At 36.2% G+C, this 23,033-nt stretch overlaps 1 protein-coding gene across 1 annotated transcript; it reads left to right on the plus strand.

Annotated features, from left to right (window-relative positions):
- Positions 1 to 13,410: 13,410 nt before the first annotated feature.
- On the plus strand, positions 13,411 to 22,347 carry LOC140137244 (arylsulfatase B-like). Its single transcript, XM_072158892.1, has 4 exons — positions 13,411 to 13,462; positions 15,078 to 15,271; positions 20,448 to 20,658; positions 22,091 to 22,347. The coding sequence occupies exons 1-4, from the start codon at positions 13,411 to 13,413 to the stop codon at positions 22,345 to 22,347; spliced, it is 714 nt and encodes a 237-aa protein (XP_072014993.1).
- Positions 22,348 to 23,033: the final 686 nt, after the last annotated feature.

Below are 23,033 nucleotides of genomic sequence, written 5' to 3' on the forward strand. Positions count from 1 at the left end.
AATTTCTAAGAGTTCTAAATTTAGCGAGTGCACGGAATGATGAACAACATCTTTTAATGTCTTCTTGTATTCAACCATGGTAGGTATCATAATACCTACCATGATTCAACTGTACTTGAATTATTATATAATCAATGGGCACCTTTTAAAAGTTAATAATACGTCGTATTAATACTAATATTAATAATATTAAAATTGTAATAATAATATAAATGGCACATTCAGATCTTATTTATTTATTTATAGATTTATCTATTTAGGCCTATTTATTTATTTATTTATTTATTTATTTATTTATTTATTTATTTATTTATTTATTTATTTATTTATTTATTTATTTATTTATTTATTTATTTATTTATTTATTTATTTATTGATTGATTGATTGATTGATAACTGATTGATTAATTGATTTAGAGATTCATTTATACTGATATTTAGTCATATATTGATTTAGAAAGTTTAAAAGTATTATTTGTAGGTGTTTGTATTTATTCTGGTTCTGATTTTATTGATAATGATATTTTTGTTAATTTTTTTAAAGTTTTGGCATAGCATTCGTTGCATTATAACACGCTGTGTTATGAATTTGCAACACCTTGTTACATATTGATATCGTTGAGGCATGTTATGATAGGCCTACTTATGATCATCACAATATATCCATAAACGTGTTAATGCAGTAACCGTAGCGTTAGGGCACGAAAGCCCCCCCCATTGATCTGAAATATTAGAAAATCCCATAGGAAAACTGCCGAAAACGGCTTGTGCCCCTCCCCCCTCATCAGAACCGGATGCAACGCCTTCTATACTTTTTCATTCATTAATTATAGGCGTATTAATAGTAATGCGTTGAGTTTTTAAAAAGTAATATCCGCCTTTTTTCTTTCTTTTTGAAATGACATACGGTACTTGTTACAAAAACAAATCAGCATGAAAAACATTTTTTTTTCGTCAGAAGCAGATATTTGGCCTATTCAGTGTCATAAAGCTACAAAATAGACGATCTTTTACAATCATTTTTAAATGGCTATTTATTTTTCAACCTTATTGTTTGTATTTGTAATGTTCACACAATCTGAACATGTGCTTGTAGGACAACGATTTTGAATTAAACATGTTAATTGTGATATTTTAATTCCCCTAGAACACCACAGTTAAGCGTCCAAAATTGTAAGTGGGTTTTCTTTTATTTAACCTCATTATTTCGCTAAAATTACTCGAAAACCGTCCTAAGAGTTGTTGTTACTAATAAACATTTCATAATTTTGGGCAAAGGATAGCCAAATAGTTGACCGAAATCGTATATTTGCACCAATATTTGACTAAAATCGGATTAACATTACCGCCCCTTCGTGGCTTTATTGCAAGCCAAAGTGTGAAACGAGATTACTTGAAATATATATTTCAGAGATGAAAGAGTTTCAAGCCTACTATATACGAATATATTTCTGAAACATGTCTCTCTGATTGGTTGATGGTCAAGAGGATTACGGCATCCTCAAAGCCTCTTGCTGTAATTCTCTAATCGATATCTATTATAGGACCGATCTTCTGAAATCCATACAACCGTGTCAAATGAAATAGTCTCGAATCATAATTCGTGCACGATACAACGTTGATACGTCAGATTTCGGAATTTTATTACAAATAGGCATAAATCACATTGAACAGGTTGAATGCTGGCAAAAGTAGATAAAATAACTATGGGTCGAATTTACATTAATCAGTGTCCTGGGGCCAGGATAAAATTTAGGACTCCTTCGAATTCTAAAACAATACTTCGCCAAATGTCCTTGCTTTCATTTTCTCATTTAATTTGTTTTAATTTTAATTAATTTCTTTATCCACTGGCTCTCTGGTAAATCCGGTATTGCCAAATATTTCTTGTCCATTACCCGTGTTAATCTATTTATGTATTAAAATGAACCATCTATTAAAGTCCTATAATACAATGTATAGGCCTAGTGTATTTGATAACAAATTTGTTTTTATTTTTGATTGGAATTTGGGTTCCATTACACGATTTCATAATAAGATATGTTTGGGCATGGCGGAATTAGTATATTATTAAAATAGACATACTCTTAGGCCCCTTTTTTAATGTTTGTAGGCCTACATTATTGATATCAATATTAATGTACAAAATGCAAAATAATGTATATATATTTGATTGTTTTGTAAACATTAAATTTGATGTTTACTCATAATTATGTCTGGAAAGTCAGGGAAAAACTAAGGAGTATCGGTATTTAGTTTCCTGGGAAAGTGGATCAGATGAGCAGTGAGTAAACACATGTGCCCTAAATCTTTATTTGATTTTTATTGTTTTATTAATTTATTAGGGCTACTGGTAAAGTGCAGAAAAAACCTCCAAACACACTCTAGGATTTTTCATCAGCAGCAGTAGAAATTTCTCTTGCATAGATTTTCTGGTGACCTCGCTTGGATTTAGCAAACAATGAACCGTCAGGGTTATAGCGCGTTATTTAATCTGATTCAACTCGTCGTGGCACGTATATTTATTGCACGTGTAATACTTTTTGACGTCACGAAAAGTATTGTACATACAATATTGTACGTACAATACGGAGTCTGAAGCTAGCCTTAAAGTAACGTCATTTCGCAAGCTCTCTATTATCAGATATTGCATGCCTGGTTATTGATTTAACGGAAAGTCGCCGCGGATATTTTAACTTGAGCATTCAAACTTGTTTTGTGGATAATTTTGTATTTCAAACAAAGATGACAAGCCTATACGCACGGAATTTTAAGGATTTTTTGTGAAGGTAAATGTTTTAAATAACGGGAAAATTACTTTACTTACAACAAATCTCAATTGCAACTACCGCGTTCGATTTTCCAGGGATAAGAGACCATCCCTGTTTTTTTCTGGTTTTTTTAATAAGAAACCATGTTTATCGATGAAGTTCCTGGTCCCTTGATCGACAAAGCAGCTGTTTGGATCAATGCCGCATCAAATCAAATCATGTCGCTCTAGCTTCACCTGGATCATAGGCCTACTCTGCAATCGTAATAGCGCCATCTCTTCAAAAGCGTTTTTAAAATAAAGGCATTTTTATTAATTTCGTATTTCAAGCGTTAATTCCCACTGTATATAGAACTACTTTACTTGCATTCAATACATAGGCCTATTAGTAAACAGTAATAAAATCAAAATCAAAACCAAGCAAGTTGTGTTTTTATTTCTAAGCTGGGCATACTTTTAAGCAAAACAGTTGCGAAGTAAATCTAGCAAGATCGAAATTAGGAGCTTTTAACAAAGTCATGCCAAATATAAGCCGGCCCGCCATAGCGGGCGACCCAAAAAGACCATTGAGATGCACCCTGACGTTCATTATGCACAAGCTTACACATGAACAAATGAATTGTACAAATGAATTATAATATGCATGGAATTTTATAGATTTGGTAGAAATTTTCAACATGTTCCAATATAAACATCTCAAAAAAAGTACTTACCCCCTTTACAAAATGTCCATTATTCAAAAACGGGCTATTGTATTACGTATTACAAATCTTAAATGCGTTGGAAGCAGAATTTATTTCTGCGCATTTTTGGCACCTCATATGATACGATAGCCCAGAAAACAATAAAACACGGTCAATTTACTGCAGTGAGGTCCAGATTGTACTATTTATTGGGACCCGTTTATGTGCAGAACCGCATGCGGTACTGCACACTTCCGCATGTTAGGCTCAATATATTGGTTGTGAACAGCTGCCAACATGAAGCCAACAGTCGTGATGCTATTGGCCCAATATACATTCGTCATGATCAATAAGACCAGTCTTGGCATTACTTTTTGCTGACCCAAATTGGACCAATCTTGGCTTTCTATCGGCAATTTTAACATTGGCATCATGCTGGCAGCCTTACTGTTGTTGTAGGCCTATTGAATTAAGTTAAGGGTGCATTGGGGTGCAGGTGGGGTGTTGCGATTTAAACTAGAGTGTATCTGTTGGAGTACGTTTAAGGGTAGTATTGGGGTTTAAGGATATTGAATTTATACATGTTGGGGTTTCAAGGTAGGCCTATATGTTGAGGTTCATCAAATGGTATTTAAAGGAACTTATGTTGGGTTGGGCTTTACAAGGTTTAAGAGTATATTGGGATTGCAGGGCACAAGTTAGGGCTTAAGGGTACATGTTGGGGTTTAAGGGTATAATGGGCTTTAAAGGAATGTGCTGGGTTTAAGGTTGGCCTTAAGGAAACTATTGGGCCTCATACAATGTAACTTCTTAATTGGGGTAAACTTTTTTATATATTTATTTTTGAAACGAGATATAAATATTTAGGAGTTTTTTATTATTATTTTCTTTACTTTCGATAAACTTCCAACAAAAATGGTTGAACTCTTTTTGAAATTCACGCTTTTTAATGATATTTTTTGGTTAAATTGAGTATTTTCTAACCAGTTTTTGGTGAAAATGTCTCAAGTTGATCAAAATACAAAAATCAAGAAACACGTGTCATAGATATTCATATCTATTTTTGAAAAATTAATAAAAAAAATGCTGAATATTTATTCTGTTAGGCCTATGTTCCCTCCCCCGCAAAATAAATGGGCAAAAAAAACGTTGTTTTTGTTTATTTTCACCAAAACTAATATGCCTAATTTGTCCTAAATTTGTCTCAATGAATAAATCGCCTCAAATATATCCTCATGTTCAGTTCAGCCTCCCCAAAAGGAGAGTTTTATTACATTGTAAATATAGGCCACCGGCCCTTTTCACATCTATAAAATCAATGATTACAATATTTACCAATTTTAGAAACACATACAAACAAAGTCAGTCATTTTGTTCAATACTGTATCTGGTAAGCAGTGCATAATGGCAGTATGATGCAAGTTCTTTTAAAGTGTGTTCATTTGATGAAGTCATAAAACGAATGAAATTTGCCATTGTTGGCCTCGAGTCCAGACGGAAATATTTTGCTCTAAGATCATCGAAGAAGCTGCATTTTAGGAGAAAGTGCAATTCATCTTCAACTTCTTCTTCGTCGCATAAAAAACAAACACGTTCATCATAAGGCAAATTTTCTCTCCGTCCTGTCTCGACTCGAAGGCAATGACTAGAACATCGTAATCTTGCCACGGCAGTTATGAATCGATTATCATTAAATACATCAAGATAGTGTTCAGAAATGCGCATGTTCTTAAACTCCCTATATAGAATAAGACGACCGTTTGATGAAACCTCTGCCACCCAGTCTTGATGAGAGATGTCAGAAACTCTTTGGCTAAACGAGTTTAAGAATTCGATTTCATTACCTCTTGTGCAAGCCATGCATAGCCAAAGCCATACGAGAACAGAATATCTTTAACAGTGCTTGCCCAAGTTGTTTTACCATTTTCATCAAGTCTAAGTAGCATCTTAATCTTATATGCAATTTTTGGATATCTATGATCGGGAAGTCGCAAAATCGGGAAGTCCATATCCTCATGTCCTTTCAGTGGCGTAACTAGGGTTGGTAGCGCCCGGGGCAAGAAACAAAATTGGCGCCCCTACCCCCCCGCGAATTTTTAATACCTGAAAGAATTGCGCGCGGAGCGCTCGAAATTTTGGACAAATAAGGCCTAGCACTAATTAATTTTGGTTACTAGAAGTTGAATATCGATCTTAAAATGTTGTTTGAATTGATTTTGTGTTGAAATGCGCGCGAAGCGCGCGAAAATTTTGACTTTCATCCCTTGGAGGGGCGCAGAATTGATGCTGGTCCTGGCTAAATTGGTCAATTTGGCGCCCCCCCTAACGGTAGCGCCCGGGGCATGTTGCCCCCCTGCCCCCCTAGTTACGCCACTGTGTCCTTTCCTAGAGTTGTAGATTGTTGCGCCGAAATCACGGGATTGCCAAAATCCCGTGATTTCGGCAAAAAACTTGCAGAAATTTGTTGCCGAAATCATGGGACTGCCGAAATCCCGGGATTTCGGCAGGTCTACCATAATATCTGACGTACTGTTGTTGTAGACCTATTTGAATTTATTAACGGGTGCATTGGGGGTGCAGGTGGGGTGTTGCGATTTAAACTAGAGTGTACTATCTGTTGGAGTACGTTTAAGGGTAGTATTGGGGTTTAAGGATAGGCCTACATGTTGGATTTATACATGTTGGGATTTCAAGGTAAGTCGGGGTCCCGGTCGGGGTTCATCAAATGACATTTAAAGGAATTTATGTTGGGTTGGGGTTTAAGAGTATATGTTGGGATTGCAAGGCAGAAGTTGGGGTTTAAGGGTACATGTTGGGGTTTAAGGGTATAATGAGCTTTAAAAGTATGTGCTTGGTTTAAGGTTGGTCTTAACTCTGGAATTATGGAAGTTCTTGGGCCTCATACAACATGTACAATGTAACTTCTTAATTGGGGTAATTTTATTTATTCATAAAACGAGATATAAATATCTAGGACTTTTTTATTATTATTTTCTTGAATTTCAGTCGATAAACTTCCAACAAAAATGGTTGAACTGTGGGTGAAAATCATGCTTTTTAATGATATTTTTTGGTTAAATTGAGAAATTTTCACCTCAAGTTGGTCAAAATTAAAAAAATTCTTGCCTTCTATCAGATGAGGTTACATTAGCACAAGCATTACAAGACGTTGGATACTCTACACACATAGTTGGCAAATGGCATCTGGGAATGTATAAAGAAGAATGTTTACCAACCAATCGAGGATTTGAATCATTCTTTGGTATGATATCTTGTTATAGTACTGCCGATTAGCGAATCAATTCAGTCCAAGAGGTTTCCAAGGTGGCACAAGTAACAGAATTGTGGCACTTATTACGACAAATAGAACTTTTAGCTAACGTTAGGCATTTGTGAAATCCCATAATACCATCGGCTTCGTGGAATACGGCGCCAGACCGTAGATATGTTACCGCATTTCGTGAACAAAAAGGGCGTAACTAATAATATTTTGTGTAATTTCTTTTCTTTTTTTTTCTTCTTTTTGCCCTTAACACTTTGCACTTTCATTGTGGACTTTATAGATTAAGTCTTTTTGATTTTAGATATTAGATTGTTTATGACAAATGAGCAGGATCTGACTTTTTATAGATGACAAGCCTATACGCACGGAATTTTAAGGATTCTTTGTAAAGGTAAATGTTTTAAATAACGGGAAAATTACTTTACTTAGGCCAACTTTCAAAATGTGACGGTCGAGAAACACCAGTGAAGCTATTTACGTGAGCTCATGATTGCCGAATTCAGCACAGAACAGTATTTTGAACTTGCCTGGAAATAAACACGGCGGTACTATAAATATACTATATCAATTTCAATTCAATTCAATCAATTTAATTTCATCCATTCATATACAACAATATAATCATGATAATTATGATACAATGAGTTACAATAAGGATGTATTTTATATACAATAATATAATGGAAAAAGCAACTATTTTTATGAAAAACGTCAATGAGATGGATGAGGACACTGCTAAATTCAGAGCGTGAGATGCAGTGCCCTCTGTTTATCAGCTCCTAATGGTGATAAATCTGAGTAATAGACGATTCCAGACAACACTTGAGTCTCTGATCTGCGTCTGAATTCTCGCTATTCACAATAAGAGGCGCCGCCAACAATGATTTGCGATGTAATCGTGATGTATCATGGGAAAAGGTCGACATCAAGTCCGACAATACAAATATTACCATGCTATTACATAGGAACACGTGACAATATTTTTTAGTTTGTCAAAATAAAGGTGTTACACGCGAATCGATATGCAATAATACTAAATAATGTGATTTGAAATGTGCACAATTCATTTTTGTATCGATTTGCGTGTAATATTGACCGTTATATTGAGACTAAACTTTTCCTCATGATACATCAATGTTGTCTGAATCGTCTATTGAAACCCGCGATGACGTAACTCATACATATTAATGAGATGTTAATATCTCCAACATCTCCTTCTTTTATAATGAAAGATATTGATTATCATGAATGTGAATCAAATAAATCTTTAAAGAGTCTCTTGTCTCAAATTCTTGAACATTATTGTCCAAATAATTAGCTTGAAAATCATATTTCACATTGTCCATTGTGCACTGAATTTGCTTCAAACTAACACATGACTTTTAAGTGTCTTTTGTGCACTCAAATTACGTTTCAACAATTTCCAATGTTCTGAATGGATATTACATTCTCTCTGAATGTCACATTAAATCAATGTTCAGTTCTTGCACGATCCATCTGCGTAACAAATGTTTAACAATAGTAACACAAAAGTTGTGTTCTTTTAACAACTTTAACACTTCAAAAATTTAACTTTGAAAATATCAACAGGTGCATTTTCCAAAACTGCACAACTAGTTTGGAAATAATGAATTGGTACTTTCCAATTGTTCAACAAAAAAAAGCACAGGGATTTATAGTGCGCTACGCACAGGCACAACGCCTAGACGTTGATCCACAAACCCTCAGCACACTTTACAGGTTGTCGCTGACCACTATGGCCCACATCATTCCATAAACCATTAAACAACAATTCAGGGACTTTGCTGCTTCAAGAGCGCACACCCTAGACATTCCACAAATAACTTTCGCAACCAGGATCAGCTCCCCGAGTTTCGTACGGGTTACAACGAGACAAATTAGCAGTGAGTTCCTTGTCCAGGGGTATTTCAAGCTCATTTTTTCCAAGAGAGCGAAGGCCTACTAGGCACCGCCAGGGTTCGAACCCGCAACCTCTCGCACCATAGTCGAACGCCTTATCGATTGAGCTAACTTGACTGCCAAACATAATGCTGACAGTTAACTGGCTGATCACAAGTATAAACCTAATTTTGTGATCAAAAGGTTTTCATGTAAATCTTGCTGATAATTTTTTAAATTAAAATTTGACCTATAAAAATGCTAGATTAGTTTAACGAGATTTTTTGACATGACCAAAATTGGAGTAAAAGTTCACAGTGCTCAAAAGTTCAAATGTTCATCTGCACTGTCTATTTCACATGGTCTTGGTATCTTGTTGGTGGTCGGATGTTAGTTCTGGTTCTTGTTGACTTCAGTTGCGGAGCTCGGGGAGACTCGTTCTTCCTCTGCGGTGCTGTAGCTCGCTGCTTGTAGTTTAGCGTTGCTTGTTGATTCACAGTTGCTGGTTGCTGTGACATTGGTGTAGCTGGTTCCTGTTGACTTTCAGGTTTCTTGGTTTGTTTTCAGGTTGCTTTGGTTTTCCTAGTTTACTTTCAGGTTGCTTTGGTTTTCTTGGTTGTTCTTCTGGTGACTTTTGCTGTTCTCTTTCATATGATTGTTCTGGCATCACAGGCGTGCTTTCATTGTCTAGTTCTGCCTGTCCAGTAGCTGAAAGGAACTTTCTATTGCGACAGTACAATCTCCCACCTTCTGTCTCAACAATGTATGAACGGGGTGTCCAAATTTGGATTTACACTTGGCAAATTCCCATTCTCGACTGTGATGTGGTTGTACTGTGACGAACTCTCCAATAGTAAGGTCTTTGTTCTCCTAGCCAATAGCTTTTGGCTTGGGCTATGTCCACCTGCATATGGTATGTTACGCCAATCTAGTATAGCTAGATACAAATCTTCATTTCCTGTTTTCTTAATGACTTTCTTAGCAATCTTCACCGCTGATTCAGCCTTTCCATTGGACTGACTGGATATGGTGAACTTGTGATGTGATTCAATTCCCAAGATTGGGTAAACACAGCAAAGTCTTTGCTGACCCATTGTGGATCATTGTCCGATATCAATGTTGAGCAGATACCATGTAGTGCAAAGTGTTTCTTTGTACACAGTATTATGGTTTCTGATGTTGTGTCCTCTAGCTCATCTAACATCCACATGTCACTGTAGTGGTTTACTGTTATGAGGTAGTTCTTCTTTCTGTATGTAAGCAGATCTTGTGAAACAATTTCCCAGGGTCTTGTTGGGATTGGATAAGACATCATGGTTTCTTTCTGTTGTTTAGCTCGGTATGTTTGACAAATTTGGCATGATTCAGTCTTCTCCTTTATGTCTGCTGCCATACTGGGCCAAAATAAAGTGTCTTTGGCTCTCCTTATTGATGCTTCTGCTCCAAGATGACTGGAGTGTGTCTTTGCAAGCAGGATTGGTCTCATTTCTTCAGGAACAAAAATCCTGTGACCTTTGTATAGAATACCATCTTGAGCAGTAATTTCATCTCTGTAGTTCAAATGCTCTCTTATGGTGATTGGAACTTCATCTCTGGTGTCTGGCCAACCATTCTTCACCATCATCATCAGCACTTGGCACCTTCTATCAGCTGCTGTTGCTTGCTTCAGCAGGTGTTGTGTCTCTTTGCTGACGTTCAAGTAGTCCATAGCATTAATTTGCTCGATTTCTTTGAAGATCCTGTCTTCCTTTTCTTGCATTGGCAAGTATTAAAGCTCGACTAAGCCAGTCCGCCAGGTACATCTGTGTTCCAGGGAGATACTGGATATGCAGTGTGTATTTCTGCAATCTCAGGAGCATTCTTGCAAGTCTCTTTGGTGCTTTGGAGATTGGTTTGGTGTGTATGGCTACTAATGGCTTGTGGTCTGTGTGTACTGTAGCTTCCTTAGCATAGATGTATTCATCAAATCTTTCACATGCAAAGACGATACCCAACAGCTCTTTCTCTATTTGAGCGTAGTTGCGCTCTGCACTTGTCAAAGCTCGTGATGCGAATGATACTGGTCTTCCTCCTTGGAGAAGTGTCGCACCCAGCCCGGACTCTGAGGCATCGCACTGTATGGTTACCTCCTCTGATACATCATAGTACTTCAACACAGGTGCCTGCACTAACAGTTCTTTGATTTCATTGAATGCGTCTGTGTGGTGTTCTTGCCACTCAAAGTGAGCTTCCTTATCTGTCAGTCTTCTTAAGGGCTCAGCAACCTCAGACAGACTTGGTAGGAATTTGGATAGATAGGTGACACAACCAATCAATCACTGTACTCCCTTCTTGTCTTCAGGGGCTGGCATTTCTTTGACAGCTTTCATTTTGGCAGGGTCAGGCTTTACACCTTCCGCACTCAAGATATGTCCGACATATTTGACCTCTGTAAGCCTCAGTTTCATCTTCTTTTTTATTTAGTTTCAAGTTGTTCTGTCTTGCTCTATTCAGAAAACTAATGAGATTCTTGTCATGATCCGCTATCGCTTCCTCATGGGAGTCACCACATCCGTAAATCAGGAAATCGTCTGCGATGACTTGGACTCCAGTAAGCCCTTCTATCATTTCATGCTGACGTCTTTGCAATTCTTCAGGAGCGACATTGATACCAAATGGAAGTCTGAGCCATTTAAATCTACCAAATGGAGTGGCAAATGTACAGAGGTCAGTGCTCTCTGCATCCTACTTCACTTGCTAAAAACCATCTTTGGCATCTAGCACGCTAAAAACTTTAGCCTTTGCTAACTCTGGTAGAATGCCTTCAATGGTGGGCATAGGGTATTCAGGACGTTTCAATGCCTTGTTGAGATCTCTGGGATCTAGGCAGACTCTGAGCTTTCCAGGTTTGCGTACTACCACCATATTGCTGAACCACTCAGTAGGCTTAGTTATTTTCTCAATTATTTGCCTCTCTTCTAGATCTTTCAACTTGTCCTTCACTTCTTGTTTTATAGGGACTGCTATTTTTCTTGCTTGATGTTTGGTAGGTGGTACAGTTTTGTCAATTTCAATATGATATTCTCCTAGGAGACATCCCATTCCGTGGAAGAGGCCATTGTACTCTGTGTTGATTTTGGTTTCAAAATCTTCTGTAGTCATCTGACTTGTGCCTCCATCTTCTTGTAGCTGGTGCACTTCTGGTGCTACTGTGATGAGACCCATTTCTATTGATTTAGCACGTGATATCAATGGTGCTTGCGATGTGTCCATGATCTTAAATCGAAGATAATACTTCTCATTATTGTGGAGACAAGTAAGCAGTACCTCTCCTTTCACAGGTACAACATGGTCATTGTACATTCTTAACTTCTTAGTCTTTGTTTGTTTAAGCTTCATGTTGCTATCTATTTTCTTCAAGTCTGCTGGTGACATAGTACAGCATCCTGAGCCTGTGTTTATTTCACACTCAATTGTAGCTGTTTTGCCATCAGTGCTTTTTAGATGTAGATCTATCATTAGTTTGTCTTCTCCAGTGTGTGTAGACCCAACTGGTTTGACGCTGTATGCTGACTCATCTGATTCTGAACTTGAAGTTTCTTGTTGTTGGTCTTCCTCAACTTTATGTGAGCGTTTCTGTGACCATTTATTCTTATTTTTCTTCTTTGTTTTGCAGACTTCTCTAAAATGTCCTAAGTATCCACACTTACACTTCTTACGACATTTTCCTTTGCATGTTGCGTTTCTGTGACCATTTATTCTTATTTTTCTTCTTTGTTTTGCAGACTTCTCTAAAATGTCCTAAGTATCCACACTTACACTTCTTACGACATTTTCCCTTTGCATGTTCTTAACCACAATATCGACAGTCTCCACTCTTGCTGTCTGTGTTTATATTGTTTACTTCAGGCTTCTTTTTTTCTTGTACTGCTAGAGAACTTTCCACTCTTTCTCATTGCATTTATACTGTCTTGTGGCTGTCCTTGGACCTTTTTAAGCTGTGTTTCTGTTGCTTCACTTATTTTCAAATGCTCTATGGCCTTGTCCAAGTCTACTTCCTGTTTTTGGAATAGTCGTGCTCTTGCAGCTTTATCTGTTGTGCCCAGTACTAAACGATCTCTGACCATTTCATCTTCTAAAGTTCCAAACTTGCATGGTTCTGCGAGTTTCTTTAATCGCATGACGTACTGTTCAATAGTTTCCTTTGGCTGTTGTTCACCCCAGAAGGGCGGGCACACTTTCAATATGAAATGGATATAGGTGTAGGGCTGGCACTTTCGCACTAAGGGGCATTCGGTGAGAGCAAAATGTAAAAAATATGGGGTCATTGGGTGAGAGCATGATTTTTGGCATTCGGTGAGAGCAAAATGTAAAAAATATGGGGTCATTGGGTGAGAGCATGATTTTGGCATTCGGTGAGAGCAAATGTAAAAAATATGGGGTCATTGGGTGAGAACATGACTTTTTTTTAATTGGAATCTTTGGGTGAGAGCCGAAACAGCGCCACAAAAACCTCGAAAATCAAATTTCTAGTTCCAAATGGCTTCAAATTTCATTGTTTTTTCAAAATAAGTAACAAAATCAGTGAAAAATGAAAGTTGCTGTTCAAATTGAACTTGTAAGGGTCTTTGGGTGACAGATCAAATGGAAAAATAGGGGTCTTCGGGTGACAGAGCATGTGTTCGTAAAAAATATGGGGTCTTTGGGTGACAGCGATGCTGAAAAAGGGGTCTTAACAGCCCTACATACGCGTCACCTCCAAAGTTGAGTGCCCCCTTCCGGGGTTGTTCAGCAACATGGAACAGAAACCTATCAGAAAGAATATTTCTCTTAGGTTTGAATTCTGCAGTAAGTTTGTCAAGGACGGTTTTCGGGTTTTTAGATTCTTCATCAGTTAGTTTCAGACTGGTAAGTTTTTTTCGACATTCTAAGCCCATTATGGTGCGAAGCGACGACATTCTAACTGTAGCATCTTTTTTATCCAAGCCAGTGGCTATTTCATAATCTGTATATTCATCCTTGAATATTTTCCAATTCGCTTCTATATCAGGCCCTTTAATGACATCGGATCTGGCGCCGGGATTTGATACGTATAGCCATCTTTAATTTGTCTGATCTTCTTCTATAGATTATAAATTTCTATTTCTTCTTCTTCTGATATTTTAAAAAAAATATTTTCTTCTTCAGATATTTCTACCAGCTCGTGAAAGCAAGTCAAACTTATAGGTACTTCACCAAAAAAATGGCTGGCCACCTGACCGTTCCCCAGTAATGCAATCACAAAATCTGGCAATATTTATTTATTTATTTTTGTCAATATCTTCTTCTTCTAAATATTTCTACCAGTTCGTGAAAGCAAGTCAAACTTATAGGTACTTCACCATAAAAGCTCATAAAAATGGCTGGCGACCTGACCGTTCCCCAGTAATGCAATCAAAAAATCTGGCAAAATAATAGTGTTTATTTTTGGTTTAGATACATGTACATACGATGTCCAGTTTGCAAAAAGCTCAATCTTGCTCACGGCAAGGCTATGGATGAAGTGCGCATGCGCTACAAAGTTTCACAGCGACGCGGGGGGTCTTGACATTTTGCAAAAAATGTCTACTTTTACCACTCTTATTTGTACATGTACGGCAAGTATTACGCATTTGACAATTCATTTAGACAAAGTTTATAGTTCTATACAACACAAGATTAGGCAGGGATACTTCCCTTTTTCATGAAATTATGATTTCATCTAATTTTAGCCTTATTTCTATCGGCGGTCGGTACCACGGTCTCTGAATCTGAACTGTATCGGTACGATGCAAAGCTTCAAAATTCTGCTCTGTGGAGGCCCATCGAATGTTTACACAAGAATAACTATTTTATTTCTTGACGGCATGTGGTCCGTTATTCCTAGAACGAAGCTTTTAAATCTTCGTTTTCGGACCCACTTACTGACATCATGTGTATCAGCTCCTAATGGTGATAAATCTGAGTAATAATTCAGACGCAGATCAGAGACTCAAGTGTTGTCTGGAATCGTGTATTGGAACCCGCGATGACGTAACAAAAGATTTTACAAAGCAAGTATTCTAGGCCCCCAATAATCTGAGGTAAAATTCATAATTTTAGGATAAAATTCACACTTTTAAGGTAAAATTCATAATGTTACGGTATATAATTCAAAATGTAAGTTACAATTCATGTAAAAATGTATGCATTTCAAAAGCTTCAGCGCTTCGCGCGGAAGGGGGATCCACACACACCCCCCTTTAGTGTTTCGCGCATTGGAGCAGGTCAAAATAATTGCCACCCTGGCACCCCCCCCCCCCAATATTCAAAATCTTCTGGAGCCTCTGATGCCATCTGCAACAACCTTGATATGTGCTCGCTAAATAAAACAAACTATAGATTTCACTACACCCGTGGCCATGACTGCATGTAATTTAACATTTTGCATTTTTATCTATTATAGGCACTTACGTTTCATCAGCGGATCATTTTACTTACATGAGAAATGTGAACAATGACAAAGGATCAGGACTTGACCTCCATAATCACACTAGACTGAGTTTGAATCCAGCATGGGACGGTATTGGTCACTACTCAACGGAACTATTGACAAGAAAAGCTCAAGATGTGATCAGACGACATGCTAAATCTGAAAAGGTAAATAATGGTGTAAAAGTGGGAGCATGTGTGGCCGAGTGGATAAGGCGCCCGACTCATAATCCATAGGTTGCGAGTTCGAGCCCCGCTCGTGCCAACGTGTTGTGTCCTTGGGCAAGGCACTTTATCCTCATTGCCTACTGGGGGATGGGGTTGGGTTGGATTGGATGTTTGTTTAGTTGTTTGTTCCAATGTTGCAATATTGGCGCTGAATAAGCTGCTGCCTGCAAATTTAACAACGAAGGGGTAAAGTCATAATTGTGCCACTTTTACTAGGGAAGCGGGCTGTAGCCTACATGTAAATCAATGATAGCATCAAGTTTATCAAGAGTTCCTTCGTGAAATCAAAAGAATATATCGATTAATTGTTTTTACTGTTTTAACTGTTTTTTCATGATACAGGTATAATGATTCTCTTTTTCCACTTGAAACAGATTGAAAGATAAATAAATATTTCACATTCTGCTGTAAAAGTAAATACATCATACATGTACTATGTCAATGATTTTATTATGGTAAATACTGTTTTCTTTGTCACTCAAGACATGTTAAGGGATGGGGTATGAACGTTTGGACAGTATTTTTTGTGGGAGATGAGAGCACCCCAGAGATATCGAATTGCATTCTGAATACGAAGAATGTCCTTCTGATATCAAATAATTTTGATTTTTTGAAATTTGCAATGTATGATATATACATTTTATTGATATTTTTGATATTTAACAGTCCTCGAAGTAAATTTGATAAATCTGATGATATGTACTTAAAGTGTATGTAGCTGGGATGAAAAGCCGACGATCAATTGCAAATTTTGACCTTTCGTATTGAAGATATGGATTTTTCCCCAAAACACCAAATAAAAATTAGGTCTTTTTGGGGAAAAATGTATATCTTCAATATGAAAGGTCCAAATTTTCAATTGATCGTCGGCTTTTCCTCCCAGCTACATACGCTTTAAGTACATATCATTAGATTTTTAAAGTTTACTTCGAGGACTGTTATATATCAAAAAATTTAAAAATATCAAATTTTAATAATTTGTCATAAAATTTGTGTTGTATCGCGAATTTCAAAAAATGAAAATTATTTGATATCAGAAGGACTTTCTTCGTATTCAGAAAGCAGTTCGATATGTCTGATGTGCTCTCATGTCCCACAAAAAATACTGTCGAAAAAAACTCGAAACGCTCATTCCACATCCCTTAAAAGACAAAAAAATTGCACACTCTGTTGTAAAATTAAAATGTCAAAGAAATAATTTGCATATCATAATTACACTTTTGAAATTTTACACTACAGATCATCTCTAATAGTCTTCTAATCCTACAAATGAATGTTCTTTTATTAAGGGATGGGGTATGAACGTTGGGACAGTATTTATTGTGGGACATTAGAGCACATCAGACATATCGAATTGTATTCTGAATACGAAGAATGTCCTTCTGATATCAAATAATTTTGATTTTTGAAATTCGCAATGTAATACACATTTTATGGCAAATGATTAAAATTGATATTTTTGATATTTAACAGTACTCAAGTAAACTTTATAAATCTGATGATTTATACTTAAAGTGTATGAAGGTAGGATGAAAAGCCAACGATCAATTGAAAATTTTGACCTTTCGTATTGAAGATATGGATTTTTTTGCAAAAAACACAAAAAAAAATTAGGTCTTTTGGGAAAAAAAATCCATATCTTCAATATGAAAGGTCAAAATTTTCAATTGATCGTCAGCTTTTCCTCCCAGCTACATACACTTTAAGAATATGTCATTAGATTTATAAAATTTACTCCGAGGACTGTTATATATCAAAAATGTGAAAAATATCAAATTTGATTAATTTGTCATAAAATTTGTATTATATCGTGAATTTCAAAAATGAAAATTATTTGATATCAGAAAGACATTCTTCGTATTCAGAATGCAATTCGATATGTCTGATGTGCTCTCATGTCCCACAAAAATACTGTCGAAACGCTCAAAACGCTCATTCTAGATCCCTTAACTGTACTGTACAGGTATTTAGGAATAACATTCTATTCAATAATATTAAAGACCAAACTGTAAAATGGACTAAACTGTTGATCTCAATCAGCTCGGAAATGTGCTTATGCTTTGATGAAAATCATCAATGAATTTTAAATCTTTAGTGTAAAATTTCCTAATTATAACTATGGTGTGCAATATTTCGTTGACATGATTTTAATTTTACAACAGAGTGTGCAATATTTGTCTGTCTTTTAACATGTCTTGAGTGACAAATAGAGCAGTATTTACCATGATAAAATCCTTGACATATAGTACATGTATTTAATTTTACAGCAGAATGTGGAATATGTATTTATCTTTAAATCTGTTTTAAGTGGAAAGAGAAAATGGATTTTATTTTGGATTTGGCGCCCAATTAGGCGCTTTTTTAAGGGCCACGGGCATAGATATTCGTGTTTGCTCAAACACAGCTGTGCCATCTAAATTAGTTTATTAACTGTACTGTACAGGTATTCTGGATATAACGTTCTATTCAATTTCCTAAAAAGTGGCTCAAAAAGAGTTTTCATACATTTGTGTTTAATGAAGCAGATCTCTCCGAAACCAAAATGAATGAAACAAACGTTATTTAAAAGCTAGGAATGCTCCCTTGACGTTGATGTAAGCATCATGTCACAACAGTATTTTCTAATAGCGCTCTCCACTTGCACTTGTTTTTGAGACAGGCTGTACTAGACGTATCATTTAAATGTCGTCACTGTTGGGTATCAAAATATGTGAGCAAATCGTCAAAATGTTTTTTCAAGCCAAAATATCTCTTTAAAAAAATGACAGCAGGGTAAAATAAAAAAGAACAGGGTGTGTGAATAACGTTATCAGTTTTGTTGGCAAAGTTGCACTGAGCTCCCGCTAAGTAGTAATAAGGCTTTTAGGGACGTTCACTTCCGATTCACAAGGTCAAACGTCAACCGGGGAACGAGGTCAAGGATCACTTCCGGTTTGAATATTAATGACGGTATAGCTAATCAGCATATTCACGAGGTATAAATGAATTTGAGTGAGATGGGCGTGGCTAATTAGCGTATTCACGAGATCATGAATATCAATGAGCTCTGTTGTGATCACAATACCGCCATTTGAATCGAGAAGTCGAATCTTTACCAACGTTAGACAGACGATGAAAAACAAATAACAAAGACCAGATTTTTTTATTCTTTTACCTTTACATTTAAGAAATAATAATAATAATTAAGCGAAAATGTTTATAACTGAATATTTCAAGAGATTTTATACAAAATGTTAACAAATGGAAACGTTAGTGCGTAGAGATGATCTTATAATAAAAACTCATCTAACACTATGTCAATCACAGAAGTCCCCGTAATTTTGTTAAGCTTATAAAATTCAACATTGAGTACAAAACTGCCGCAGTAAAATGGCAATTTTGGCAAGCATTAAAAAAAATCGACATCGGTAAATTTTGTTTGTTTGAGTGTGTGAGAGGTGAGTAAATGAGTCGTTTTTCTTGTTTGTCTTTTTTTTATGTGAGTGTTTGTGTGACTGACTTTTGAATTTGTACATGTTGTATGAGAAGTTATAGTTGGTAGTGCTTAAAATGTCCATCATCACTTCTCGCATCTTTCTCGTCTTTGTCGGCTCCCTACTTTGAAATGAAGCGCTACCTTTGCCTGTTACCTTTGGTTAGTAGACATTATTAAATTATGTGGAATGTCAATTAGCAGTGTTTTCCTCCGTTCCTCTCTTCTTTGTTCGTGTTTTGTATACAAAACACTGTATTTTGGGTTTCAAAACACTGCTGATTGGGTTTCAATTTTATTTTTGCTCTTTTTTGTCAAAAAAAAAATATGTCGTGTTGTTTTTTGAAGAATAAAGATGACTGCATTTCTCGAAATGGGTAGTAATAAAGTTTTATTCTTATTATTTCTTAATGTTGGTAAAGAATAAAATGAAATGTAAAGATTCGACTTCACGATTCAAATGCGGTATTTTGATCACAGTTGCTCATTAATATTCAGACCTCGTGAATATGATAATTAGCCACAATCGGGGAGAAGGGGAGAGAGGGAGAAGGAGAGCGAGGGAGTGATAGGCCCCTAAAGTGTAGGCATAAGAAAGAATAAGTGCAGAGAAAGGAAAAGAAAGGAAAAATAAAGAAAATGATAATAATTATTATAGAAACTAAACACATAACAGCACGAGGCAGCTATTCAATGGTGCCAAAACCTTTATGCGTTACGTGATTAAAGTCATAATGTACGATCTTATAATATGCAATTGGTTAATTTTTTACAAACCTGATTTTTTTTTGCATATTTGTAATGTTTACACATGTCCCAACTTGCACCTTGTTCTTGTCTTTGTAGGTCAACAGAACAAAGTTCGACATATTATCATAATTTTAAAATTATGATAATACGTCCTCCCATAGAACTGCGTGTTAAATGGCCAAAATAACCTGTGGGGGTTCTTTTACTAATACCTTGTTATTTCAACCTAAAATGCACAGCAACCCTTCCCGTCAGTTATTACTAATATTATTTCAACATTTTGAATAAAGAATAACAAAATCAAAATTTGACAGAAATCGTACATTAAGGTTTTAAAACACCCAGTCAGATGTATGTCAAACACAAGTCACCCAATATCGAAAACTTGACGTAATGTACTCTCGATCTCATGAATATTGATTGACAACATTTTCCAATATGTCAGTGTCCTTATCAGACACAATCGAACAATAAACCCTGCAGTGCCTTGCGAACAAGCACATATTTGGGATACGTGAGAACAATGGTACCACTTTCTGAAATGGTGCGCTTACACATGACTTCATTGTGGTCACTTATTGATACTCGCCTGTTGTGTAAAGCGTTATTATGCTGCCGGATCAGAGACCAATTAATGGCGGAACCCCTTTGTTCGAAACAATGGTACCACTTTTATGAATACAAATCAAATTGGCATCAAAGAAACAATGCGTTACGTAATGCGATTGCTGCTCCTCTATATCAATCCTCCTTGGATACTATTAGATATCCCCTGTCTGTTCATGCAATACGAAAAATGTCACTGGTTTTGAGGTCGTATCACACGAGGCAATATTATATAAGTGTTTAATATATTATGTAATAATAAAATATTGGTTTGTTTGTTCTCATTAGCCTTTATTCTTGTACCTGCCATATTTGGCTGTACATGATCCTATTCAAGTTCCAGAGCGCTACAAAGAGCCTTATAAAGACCTCATACCTGATGAAGAACGACTAACTATGGCAGGTATGATAAACTGCTTGGATGAAGGCGTAGGCAATGTGACGGATACACTGAAAGAAATCGGTCTTTATGATAATACCGTCATCATATTTTCTACTGGTAAGCATGTGAGCAATTCTATGCAAATATTTGAGAGCATATAGACATAATGAATTATCAACATTTACTATATAAACCGCCGATTTAAATTACACCAATGTGTCAAATGACATTTAGGAATTTATTAGTTGATAACCCAACTGCCAAATAAAATTACGTATAATTCTAATTGCAACACCTGCATCAAGAATCTGTCTTTAAAAAGATTCAGGTGTATAGTGCTTTGAGCTACTTTGGTATATGTAACTTTCAATATTCATATATACTAAACTACTCTGCACTGATTTGACAATAAATAAGTGGATTGAGGCATAAATGATACTTGCATCTTGACTCTGGAAAATAATTTTCAAAAAAACTCATTTTGCATTTAGGTTTCCAAACCAATTTGGCTATTACTACGAAGAAAATTACATCAAAATATCTACTGTATCAGCCCATCAGATGCTATTTCCCGTTGGACACCCATTCCTTTTAAAAGAAGTTTTATTTGGAAGCAAATCGCCTAATGTGTTTCAGGAACACTGCATGCAAAATTATTTTGTTGAATAGTTTTCTATACAGATGCTAGATGCATTATCACTAATGTAAACACATTACAATACATTGTGGTCTTGCTATCTTTTATCAGTGATGTTTATCTCATATCCCAGCTTTTATGAACACCAATTATTATTTCGTAACAGAAAATATAATTATACATTGGATATGTTTATGCACACATTGCTTGGTTATTACAAGAGTCAATAAACATTCAATTAATTATAGAGAATGGACTTAATTTTGTGCAATGTAGTTATTTTCTGAAGTAAATCGCCTATTGCAGCTTGCTGAATAGGTTTTCTATACAGGTGATATGCCTAATCACTAATTAAATAAATTATAGCTAATTATACTGACCATAGTGGTCTAGCTTTTATTAACCAATCAGTTATGTGTATTGTCAGCATGTGATGGTTGTAAGCCAATAATTTCCAAACATGTTTAATAAAAAAGGCTAAAATTTCCTACACTGAGTAGTCTCACTGCACGATTAAATGTGCAAATAGTCCTTGTCATTGGGAGCAGGATTAGATAAAGGCATACAAACGAGGGTATGAGATATTAGGAATTATTTCCTAGCCTCTTAATCACAGAGTTGGTGGGTTATAATAGCTATTCAAGACACAGGGTATGTAAGGGATACACTGTGCATATATGAGATGTGGGGTAAGTGGCATTAATGTTCACTGGCGTGAACAAAAACGACAAATAGAGTTTACAAGGTGTTATCGACCTGTTGACGATTTGACGTAAGACTTGAAGTTGGGGTTGATGCAATTCCAAATAATGAGCCTCACATTAATGGAGGTGATTATGTGGTGGTGGTGGCTGGTTTGGGTGTGTGTTTCCAAATTTAACGAAGTTACAATTACTAACCATTTCCTTACAGATAACGGTGCAGCCACGCAAATTTCTGGAAATAACTGGCCTCTGCGAGGATTGAAAAGCACTCCCTTTGAGGGAGGTGTCCATGGAGTTGGATTTATTCATAGTCCGCTATTACCTGATCAGATCAAAGGCACCACTAGCCATGCGTGGATGCACGTCACTGATTGGTTCCCAACAATTCTCTCGGGCCTAACTGGAGGAGAAATCAACACGATGAAACTAATAGATGGTATCGATGTATGGAAGGCCATTATGTAAGCAAACCAAGGCGGTTTTCAGACACCGCCTAACCACACGATCAGAAAAAAACACGATCAGATCCAAAAACAAACAAACAAACAAACAAACAAACAAAAACAAAAACAAACAAACAAAATAACAACAACAAAAACGCTGCAAGCGTTTTTGCACCACAAACGTCCAAGATCACCTTTCAAAGGGCGAACTGTTGTATAATGATCTTCGTCTTTAAAATTGTGTAAACAGTTAGCTACAGTTTCAGTTAGATATTGCTCATCTTTACAACAAAAAAGACCAACTTGTATAAAATAGGCCCTAATACCACAAAAAATATAAAGTTAGATGAGGAGCATAGGCCTATCTTAATTTATAGTATAATCATAGAATTTTTTTTTAAATTTTTCCCAAAAAATCTTGCTCGGTCCTTTATGCACTTCTAAATAAGACAGATTCTGAAATCGTATCAATTTCAAATAAAGTTACAATCAAATTATCACCAATTTATTTGATACAGCTCCAATACTGCATCTCCAAGGAGAGAGCTTCTTCATGAGATTGATCCTATTTCATTTATCAAACCCCTCACGGGAAGAGCTGCTCTACGAATGGGCAATTGGAAGTTAATACTTGGAGACTTATGTCGAGTATGTGAGTATCAAACATGCTCTTATGATTCAAACTTCTACACTATTTGAAGTTACCAG

The sequence above is a fragment of the Amphiura filiformis genome, chromosome 17 (assembly GCF_039555335.1).
Source record: "Amphiura filiformis chromosome 17, Afil_fr2py, whole genome shotgun sequence".
Lineage (NCBI taxonomy): Eukaryota > Metazoa > Echinodermata > Ophiuroidea > Amphilepidida > Amphiuridae > Amphiura > Amphiura filiformis.

Excerpts from the sequence above, each read along its gene's own strand:
- LOC140137244 (XM_072158892.1), top strand. The coding sequence starts at position 13,411 with ATGGAACAGAAACCTATCAGAAAGAATATTTCTCTTAGGTTTGAATTC. Across the intron at positions 15,272-20,447 it reads GACATGCTAAATCTGAAAAG|CCTTTATTCTTGTACCTGCC; the intron begins GTAAATAATGGT and ends TGTTCTCATTAG. Across the intron at positions 20,659-22,090 it reads CGTCATCATATTTTCTACTG|ATAACGGTGCAGCCACGCAA; the intron begins GTAAGCATGTGA and ends ATTTCCTTACAG.